Raw genomic sequence first — 10765 nt, forward strand, 5'->3', positions numbered from 1 at the left:
CAAGTTTTACGAAGTTCTTTAAAATGAGTGTGACCCCAAGCCTGTTTGTTGAGCACCTCCAGCTGCTAGCAGTTTGTTAAAAGATAAAGTTAAGTTAGGTTCCGAGTTGTAAAGCTGGAGGGAACAAGGGACCTTCTTGCTCCTGGCTGAATGTTGGTCTGCCAGGGTGGAGGGCTAGTTGGTATTTGGGGAACAGAAGGAGGAGGGAGGTTTAGTTCCTGCTCTGAAAAGTTCCCACAGCCCATCTGTCCCTTTGGGACTGGACTGGATGATCTCTGGGACTTCTGAGGAAAGACACGAGATCCTAGGCTTTAGGAGTTAATCCTATCAAAGTCACTTTCCTGAAGGCAAGGTATATCCTTGCACCCAAAAGTTGAGGAACATTGGCAGGAGCAGCCATTTCGAATGTGGCCACTAGACGGTGCCAGAGGACTGGGCCGAGGAAGCACTCCGTGATTAAACTGTTAGGAAGGCAGTGGAGGAAAATAGGATTAGAAAAGGAACCAGAAGGCAGAGGGGATGCCTAAAAATCAACAACAGGGTTGAAGAAATGTCCTTGACAGCACTCGGTAGCTTTTTTCTTTACAATTTAGTATAGAGTATGTTCATGGTAAAAAAATTTAGGAAATGTAGGGACACCTGGGTGGCTCAGTTGGTTAAGCATCTGCCTTCGGCTCAGGTCATGATCCTGGGGTCCCGGGATGGAGCCCTGTGTTGGGCTCCCTGCTCAGTGGGGAGCTTGTTTCTCCCTCTGCCTGCTGCTCCCCCTGCTTGTGCTCTCTCTCTTTCTCTCTCTGACAAATAAACAAGATCTTTATTTTTTTAAAAATTTAGGAAATTTAGATAAGAAAAAGAGGGGAAAAAAATCCCATGTGGTCTCCAACCAAGATGGCCCCCAGTTATCCTTGCTCTCTGGTACCCACACTGCTGTGGGCCCCTTCCACGCTGTACCAGGGTTAGTGTGTGTGTGTCCAGTAGAATGCAGCAGAAGTGATTGTATGCTGCTTCTCAGATTGGGTCATCAGCGTCTCTGCTGCTTCTCTTTTTCTCTCGGGAGCAGCACTATGACAGGCTCACATGGTGAGGAACTGAACCTCTTGCCAGTAGCCAGGTGGTCTGGCAGCAGAGTGTCCAGCTCCAGTCAAGCCTTCAGATGATTGCAGCCCTGGCTTACAGCCTGACTGTAGCCTCCCGGGAGACTTTGAGTCCAGCTAAGCCACTCCCAGGTTCCTGATCCTCAGAAACTGCTTTAAGCTTTGGAGTCAGATGGACACAATTTGTGGCCTAGCTGACAACCTACTAGCTGTGATCCTGCAGACAAGGCACTTCCCTTCTTTGAACCTCTAGTTCTTTGTGAGAATAGAAGCATTTACTCATAATGCTGTGTAATATATTAGCATTTACTCATAGCTTTAAATGAGATAGTATGTGCAAAATTCAAGATTAACTGCTAGCTGCTTCTCTAGATAGGCAGAGGCAGGAAGTTTCCTTGGAGTAGATGTCTTTATTCTGAGAAGTTAATTGAGCGCCCTGCTTAGTAATGCAGATATAGTAATAATACTATTATGATGTTTTTCCTGAGGTGGAGAAAAGGTACCTCTCCCCTTGGTATGCACAATTTTCATACAGAGCAAGGGGATTTCTGGGAAGGAAGGGCTAAAACCCCCAACTTTTTGTCTCTAAGATTTGCAATTAAGGAAACCTATTTTGGTGGTTCGTGATAACATCGACCATGATCCATCAGCATGAATGAATATTAAAAGCCCCAAGAGGGAGCCCTCCATGAGGGAAAGAGGGACCAGTGTTGGTGACTGTAGGTTCAGCACCAGGGTTTGTGTGGGAGGCTTGATTTGGTACAGCATGTGCCTGGGGCTGGAAGCCCCTCTGGGTGCAGCCATACTGGACCATTGTATTTTGGGGAGCAATAGCTGAGCATGTGAGAGTGGACAAAGAGAACTATGACCTTGGTGCTCACATATGAAGTCTAATCATGGCATGGCAGAGGTCTAGACCTGGGTAGCAGACCCATATCCATCAGATTACACAGGACCAATTACATGGCAATGACCAAAGACTGTGCCTAGTCAGATTTTTAATTCCTCTCTTCTCACATGGTCTTTGGCAGCAGGAGTCCTTTGGGCTGGGAATTCCTTAAAAGTTCTTGGACAATTTGGGATGGAGATGGGGTTCAGCATTATGTGGGAGATAGTGGACTTCTGTTAATAAGGCAGGTGTGCCTTGACCCATTAGTTGGGTAAATAGAAGATGTGATTCAGTTTATGTTTTCGAGATGGTGAAATAGATTGTATGACTTGGATAAACTAACTGCTGTTATAACAAACAAGGCCCAGATCTCAGTGGCTTCATAGCCACGCCACAGTTTAGTGTGGCTGGCAGCATTCAAGGACCCAGGCTGAAACAGGTTCCATCCCCTTTAACCCAAACCTCTTAAGGTCATTCAGCGTGTCACCTTCTAGCTGGCAGATAAGGAAGAGAAAGTGGAAGACAGTGTGTGTGGGGTTCACCAAGTTTGGAAATGACACAGATCACGTTCACCTGCACTCCATTGACAGGTAAATAGCATTTAGCAGAGGAGTACTGAGGGTATCAGTGAGCACTGACGTTCTGTGCCATATTGGTCAAGCCAATGGATAAAGTGCTTAGCACAGTGCCTGGCAATCTAGCAGGGATTCCATAAATGGTATCCTCCACCCTTCCAGAGACACCTGTCTGGGGAAGGAGTAGATGATAAAGAAATGGCCTCTATGCTCCCGCATTGGCATGGCAACCCAGCTACTTCTAAATGTCTTGTTTGGTGGCTCTAACAGAGGTACTGGGAGGTGCTGAGTCCTGGTTTGGTTGCACAGTATTGTTACAGGAGGAGTCTGGAACTGCAAGCTCTGGCTCATCAGTGTTCTTCCAGCCTCCAGTCATGCCTTTAATTACCTACCTACAGCTCCTGGGGATCTCAAAGAGGTAAAAGAATACTCAGCTTTGAAAACCCCCCAAGGGATGACATTAATTTGCTTCTTTGCAAACTTTTCTTCACTCTTTGCCTTAGCTCCTTAGAGTATAATTAGTTGCCAAAGGCATCATGCCATAAAGCTGGGCATGGGCCACAGAAAGTGGGGACTGATCATTGATTGCACAGAATGGAGAACTAATTGGCTCTTTTTCTTCCCTTGATGATGATTGTAGCAGCAGAGAACTTTTTCTGCTAAATGCAGAGAGGCCAGTATCTGAGTTGTAGAGAGTTAATGGAAACAACTGAGAATAAACACATGGTTTCAAACAAGCTATTATGATCATTTTTACATCTATGTTTGCACACCTGCTTTTTTTGTTTGTTTTTTTTACTTGATGTATTTTGAAGCTCTTTCAGTATCAATATACATAGCCTGTACCATCTGTATGAGTCACTTTGAGCTGCTGTAACAAATACCATACTGAGTGGGTTAAACACCATAAGTTTAGTTTTCATAGTTCCAGAGGCCAGAAGTACAAAAATTAAGGTGCTGGTGGATCTGGTTCCCTGGAGAGGGCTCTCTTCCTTCTTTGCAAAGCTGCCTTCTGCTGTGTCCTCACAGGACAGGGGTCTGTGTGGGGGACACAGTGTTCTATCTCTCTTCCTCTTCTTAGAAGGCTGCTAATCCCATCAAGAGGACCCTACCCTCATGACTTCATGTAACTCTAATTGCCTTCCAAAGGCCCCATCTCCAAATACCATTTCATCACAATGAAGATTAGGGCTTCAACCATATGAATTACTGGGAGACAATTCAGTCCACAGCACACTTTTTTTTTTTAATTTCTTTAAATTTTTTTTAAAATTTCAGATTTATTGAGATATAATTGACAAATAAAATTGTAAGATATTTAAACTGTACTATGGTGATTTGGTATACATATACATATTCATTGTGAAAGGATTCCCCCGTGTAGTTACTGATACAGCCATCACCTCACAACCTCACATAGTTGGGGGTGGTGGTGTGTGAGAACATTTAAGTTCTACTCTCTTAGCAAATTTCAATTATACAATACAATGTTATCAACTATAGTCACCACATTTTACATCAGATCCTCCGACCTTATTCATCTTGTAGCTGAGTTTGTTCCCTTTTCTCAGCCTGTCCCTAAATTCCCCCACGCCAGCTCTTGGCAACCACTTTTCTACTCTGTTTCCATGAGTTTGACTTAACTTTTTTTTTCTTTAGATTCCCCATATAAGTGATACCATGCAGTATTTATTTGGCTTATTTGGCATAATGCCTCCAGGTCTACCTGCATTGTTGCAAATGAAGGATTCCCGTCCTTCTTACGACTGAACAATATTCCGCTGTGTGTTTTATACCACATCTTCCTTATCCATTCAACCATTGGTGGATACTTAGGTTGTTTCTTTGCTGGGCGGTGTTTGATGACTGATTCAATCTCCTTACTAGTAATTAATTTGTTCAGATTTTCTATTTCTTCATGATTCAGTCTTGGAAGATTGTATGTTTCTAGGAACTTATCCGTTACTTTTAGATTGTCCAATTTGTTGGCATATAATTGTTCATAGTAGTCTTTGATAATCCTTTGTATTTGTGTGGTATCATTTGTCATTTCTAATTTTTTATTTGAGTCCTGTCTTTTTTTTCTTCATAAGTCTTGCTAAAGGTTTGTCTATTTGTTTTTTCAGAAAACTACTTCTTAGTTTCATTGATCTTTCCTATTGTTTTTAAAAGTATCTACTTCACGTGTTTCTGCTCTGATCTTTGTTACTTCCTTCTTTCTACTAATTTGGGGTGTTCTTCTTTTTCTAGTTTTCTGAGGTATAAAGTTAGGTGGTTTATTTGAGATCATTGTATTTTCTTAAGGTCAGTATTTATCACTATGAACTCTCTTAGAAGTGCTTTTGCTACATCACATACGTTTTGGTATGTTGTGTTTCTGTTTCCATTTTGTTGTCTCAAAGATATTTTTAAAATTTCTCTTTTAATTTCTTCTTTGACCCATTGGTTATTCAGCAGCATATTGTTTAATCTCCATATATTTGTGAATTTTTCAGTTCTCTTCTGTAATTAATTTCTATTTCATACCATTATGTGGTCAAAAAAGATGTTTGATGTGATTTCAGTCTTCTCAAATTTAGTAAGCCTTGTTTTGTGGTTTCACATATGATCTGTCCTGGGGAACATTCTGTGTGTGCATGAGAAGAATGTGTATTCTTTTGCTGTTGGATGGAATGTTCTGGAAATGTGTGTTATGTCCTGATGGTCTAACATGTAGTTTAACTCCATTGTTTTCTAATTGATTTTATGTCTGGATGATCTATTCATTGATGAAAGTGGGGTACTGAAGTCCCCTACTATTATTTTATTGTCGTTTATTTCTTCCTTCATGTCTTTTAATATTTGCTTTCTATATTTAGATCCTTCTATGTTGGGCGCATAGATATTTACAAATGTTGTATCCTCTCATTAGATTAACTTCTTTATCATTATATAATGATCTTCTTTGTTTTTTATTATAATCTTTGGCTTAAAGTCTATTTTATTTATGTAAGTATAGCTACCCCTGCTTTCTTTTGGTTTCCACTTGCATGGAATACTTTTTTCCATCCCTTCACTTTAGGTCTGGGTGTGTCATTAAAGCTGAAGGGAGAATTTTGTAAGCAGCTTATAGTTGGGTCTTCTTTTTTAATCCATTCAGCCACTCCATGTCTTTGATTGGATAACTTACTCCATTTATATTCAGAGTAATTATTGATAGGTATGGACTAACTATTGTCATTTTGTTAATTGTTTCCTGGCTCTTTGTAATTCTTTTGTTCCTTTCTTCTTGTTGTGTTCCTTTTTTGTGATGATTTTCTGTACTGGTGTGCTTAGATTCCTTCCTTTATCTTTTGTGTATTCATTACAGGTTTTTGCTTTGCGGTTACCATGAAATTTACATAAAACATCTTGTATTTATAGTAGTCTACTTTAAGCTCATACCAACTTAGGTTCAAATATATATATTAAAGCTCTACGTTTTTACTGTCCACCCATTTTATGTTTTTTATGTCACAATTTACATCTTTTTACCTTCTGTAGCCATTAACAAATTATATTAGTTATGGTTAGTTTTAGTACTTTGTCTTTTAACCTTCATACTAGAGTTATAAGAGATTTACCTACCACCATTACAACACTGGAATATTCTGAATTTAATTGTATTTTACTTTTGCCATCGAGATTTATACCTTCATATGCTTTCATGTTACTAATTATTGTCCTTTCAGTTTATTTTGAAGAACTCCCTTTAACATTTCTTGTAAGGCCGGTCTGGTGGTGATGAGTCCTTTAGCTTTTGCTTGTCCAAAAAACTCTTTATCTCTTCTTCAATTCTGAAAGACAGCTTTGCCAAGTCGAATATTCTTGGCTGGCAGTTTTTTTTTTCTTCAGCACTTTGAATATATCATGCATTCCCTTCTGGCCTGCATAGTTTCTGTGAAAAATATGCTGATCATCTTATGAGGGTTCTTTTAATATGTAACGTAGTGTTTTTCTCTTGCTGCTTTAAAGATTCTTTATCTTTAACTTTTGACAACTTAATTATAAAGTGTCTCACTGTGGGTCTCTTTGGATATATCTTATTTGGAACTGTCTGAATTTCCTGGATCTGGATGTCTATTTCCTTCTTCAGGCTAGGGAAGTTTTCATTATTTATTTGAATAAGCGTTCTGCCCCTTTCTTTCTCTCTTCTCCTTCTGGGACCCCTGTAATAAGAATATTGGTCTCTTTGGTGATATCCTATAAGTCCTTTATGCTATCTGTTCTCTTTTCCATCCTTTTTTCTTTTTACTCCTGTTTGGATGAATTCCACTCCCCTATCTTTGAGTTCACTGATTCTTTCTTTTACTTGATGTGGTCTGGTATTAACCTCTATTGAATTTTCCAGTTGAGTTTCTGTTTTCTTTAGCTCTGTGATTTCTCTGGTACTTTCTTATATTTCCTTTTTGTTGAAATTCTCACTTTGTTTATGCACTGTTCCCGTAACCTTGTTTAGCATATTTATGAACATTATTTTGAACTCTTTATCAGAAAAATCACTTAATCATTTCATTAAGGCCAGTTTCTGAGGTTTTATCTTGCTCTTTTGTTTGGAACATATTCCTCTTTTTTTTTTTTTTTTTTTGACTCTCTGTTGGTTTCTGTGCATTAGATAAAATAGCTACCTTTCCCGGGCTTTTAAAACAATTTATTTATTTATTTATTTATTTATTTATTTATTTATTTATATTATTATGTTCAATTAGCCAACATGTAGTACATCATTAGATTTTGATGTTTTCACCTCTCCTCGTCTAGATGAGGTGGTGTTTTGTAGGGAATGAACCTAATCATTCAATCTGGTCTGAGCTTTTGGTTGTCTGTCAAACCCGTGTGCAAGATGTTTTTTCTGTGTTTAGTGGCCTTCAGTAGATGAGGGTGTGCCAAGACCTGTAAGTATCTCAAAACGGAAGATCTCATCAGCTCCAAGAAACAAATTGAAAGATCCTCAGGCAACAACTTTAAAGGAAGGAAATAAGTCTCTTTCAGGGAAAGACTGGGAAATGGTCATTTCTTGGGTGGGGGGGCCTAGCTCATTTGATGTAGTCCTATGGGACCAGTGAATTCAAGCTCCACTGCCCACCAGAGTCAGGTGATTGAAGGGGGCATACTCTGGGGAGAAACATCAAAAGCTTGGGCACCAGGTGTATATATAAGCTCTTACCAGGGAGATACTGATGACTTGGAATAGGCTTGAGGAAGGGGGAGATGGTGTCCACTGGCCTTCTTGGTTTCTGGGGAAGATTGAAGTCAGCCTCCAGATGTGTGTTAAATCAGAAACTGACCCTTAGGTATCAGCTTTTAAAGTATGCAGATAAGCCTCTTTCAGGGAAAGACTTGGATATAGGCATTTTTTTCTGCTTCCTCTGGCTAACCCTTGGGGGAATAGTCACATTGTATCCTCATGAGCCCATTAAGAACTGTTTCTTTGCTATAGTTTTGTGGGTCTCATGGGTGCAAGTCATGTTGGCTTTCAGAGCTCCTTACCATTGACAAAATGCTTCCAACTTTATTTCCATCTCATGCAATTCTTTATATAACCCTGGGAAGTGGTAGGAAATGTAGTTTTATCTCCATTTTAAAATAAAGGATAGCAAGGTCAGTGTCAACATTTGTTTTTGGTATCATTCCTTTATGTTTTAGTATCATTCCAAATTTTGATAATATTTCTTTATGTTCCCTTATTAGTATATATATACCTGACATTCCACATCACTAGACATTATTGCTTAGAGGCAACAGTACCATATGTTATGAAATGGACTGTGTTTGGGTGTCAGATTTCTCTGCACAAACAGTTAATCCACCCAGGAGAATATCTTCATTCATTGGGTGAATTAATTCACCCAATGAGAATATCTCTTTGCCTAAAGTCAAACTACTAGTAACTGGTAGAATAGGCCCTTCAAACTAGGTCTTTCAACTTCAAATCCAAGACTATGCTGTATTATACTGTATCTCATGGGATAAGATTTAAGGGCTGATAGTTGACTTCTTCCCAGCAACCCTTGTGGAAACTGGTACAACTGGGGCTATACCAATCCCACTGAGCTTCACACCAGAATCTCTCTTTTTTCTGTCCAACAACCTCTCCATCCACAGTCTCTTCATGGCATTTTTCACTTCCATGTTTCTCAGGGTATAGATCAGAGGGTTTAACATGGGTGTGATGATGGTATAGAACACAGCCACCATCTTGTCCTCAGTGAAAGTGGTGGAAGGTCTTAGGTACATAAAGACACAGGGGACAAAAAACAACATCACCACTATGATGTGGGAAGCACATGTGGACAAGGCCTTGCGCCTCCCCTCTGATGAACGGGTCTTAAAGGAAAGCAAGATGACAATGTAGGAGCCCATAAGAATGACAAAGCTGCTCAGGGAAATCATGCCACTGTTGGCTATCACAATGAGCCCCACCACGTACGTGTCTGTGCAAGCCAGCTTCAGTAAGGGGTGGACATCACAGAAATAGTGGTCAATCAGGTTGGGGCCACAGAAAGGCAGTTGTACAGTGAGGATGGTCTGGATGAAGGAATGCACAAACCCTCCTAACCAACAGGTTACCACCATTACAGAGCAGACCTTCCGGTCCATAATGGTCATATAGCGTAGAGGCTTACAGATAGCCACATACCTGTCATAGGCCATCACCGTGAGAATGAAGATCTCTGTGCAGCCAAACAGATGGGAGAAAAAGAGCTGCACCATACAACCAGCAAAAGAGATGCTCTTGACTTTGGCTTGGGAATCAACAATCAGCTTGGGGGCTGTAACAGAGGAATAGCAGATGTCCACAAAGGAAAGGAAGCTAAGGAAGAAGTACATTGGAGAGTTGAGATTTGGACTCCTTTGAATGGTCATTATAATGAGAAAATTTCCAGTCATGAGTATGATATAAAAGAATGAGAACAAAAAGGAGCATAGTTGCTGTACTTTCTCATTTTGGAAAAGACCCATGAAGATAAACTCGGTAACATTATTTTCCATGGAACCTCTGAAGTTCACAAGAGAGAAATATAGTGTGACTTTACCTATAGGAAAAAAAAATAAGAAGGATAATTAGATTTGGGCACATGGTATCACAACATTGTTATTTTTTAAAAAAATTATTCTCAAAATTTCTTTCTCACTTTGAGGAAGTAGTTTGGGTAAAGTCTGCTTCTTAAAATTCCAGGGATGGGGGAGCAGGTGGGAGGAGAGACAGACAGACAGACAGAGAGAGAGAAAGAGAAAGTCTGACAGGCTTTAAAGAGATTTAGGAATGTGATCTAGGCTGTCTTTTTAAGCATCAATTGCCTGAATCATTGTTGCTCCAGAATTTAAATTAAATCTCTCTCTTAAATCAAGGATCCAAATGGTAACTTCTAGTTTCTTTACTTGAAGATGCTTTTCATCCATTTTCCAGTTGGTGTATGTAATCTACAAAAGTAAGCACAAACACACACACACACACACACACGTACACATTTGTGATCATAAGTATGTAAGTCTTAAAATGTGCACTTTGAGTCAAACCTAGGATGTAATTAGCCTTTTTATGAGACCCCTTGGCCTCCCAAATTCCTGACAGACTGACTGGCTTTGTCATATTTTAGATTATTCCAGGACTTCACACTTTGTCCCTTCTCACATGTCTAAAGGTTGGGAAACATGCATAGAGTCTTCATGAAAAGGGGCTACCATCTGCAAGATGCTCAAGACTTCAGATCCTAGTTGACATTAGTTGTTATAAAATATGGGGAGAAAATTACTCTCGAGTAGGTTTAGATCTTTTAGATCTTAACAGTGACCAACTGTGTTCTGGGGCAAGTTACTTACATTGATAGAGACCCAGTTTCTCTGGCTGTTGGTGTAGCTGCTGCATAAATACCAGGGTCTCCTCCTCTTTAGCCTTATGTCATATGATTGTTTCAATACAATGGATCATCATCATCAAATGTAGTTCCTTTGTTTCATTATCCATGTATTCCTTTGAATCAAAAGATGTGTGAAGTTGGGGGACAATGTGTATATCTTTGTATTGCCTGAATACAAGTACTAGTTTCATGAGTTTGGAAAGTCATTTAAACCTCAATTTCTTTATCCTTCAAATGGAAGCACTACTGACTATTTCAGAGAATTGTTTCAGATACCAAACCTGCAGCCTCCATAAGCTGGCTATCAGCAAGTGATACAGCAACGGA

At 39.7% G+C, this 10765-nt stretch overlaps 1 protein-coding gene across 1 annotated transcript; it reads right to left on the minus strand.

Annotated features, from left to right (window-relative positions):
- Positions 1-8552: 8552 nt before the first annotated feature.
- Positions 8553-9569, minus strand: LOC113264882 (olfactory receptor 4S2-like). Its single transcript, XM_026511858.3, has one exon. It carries the CDS (start codon positions 9567-9569, stop codon positions 8553-8555), a length of 1017 nt encoding a protein of 338 aa, XP_026367643.2.
- Between the last annotated feature and the right edge of the window lie 1196 nt (positions 9570-10765).

The sequence above is a fragment of the Ursus arctos genome, unplaced genomic scaffold (assembly GCF_023065955.2).
Source record: "Ursus arctos isolate Adak ecotype North America unplaced genomic scaffold, UrsArc2.0 scaffold_23, whole genome shotgun sequence".
NCBI classification, from domain to species: Eukaryota; Metazoa; Chordata; class Mammalia; order Carnivora; family Ursidae; genus Ursus; species Ursus arctos.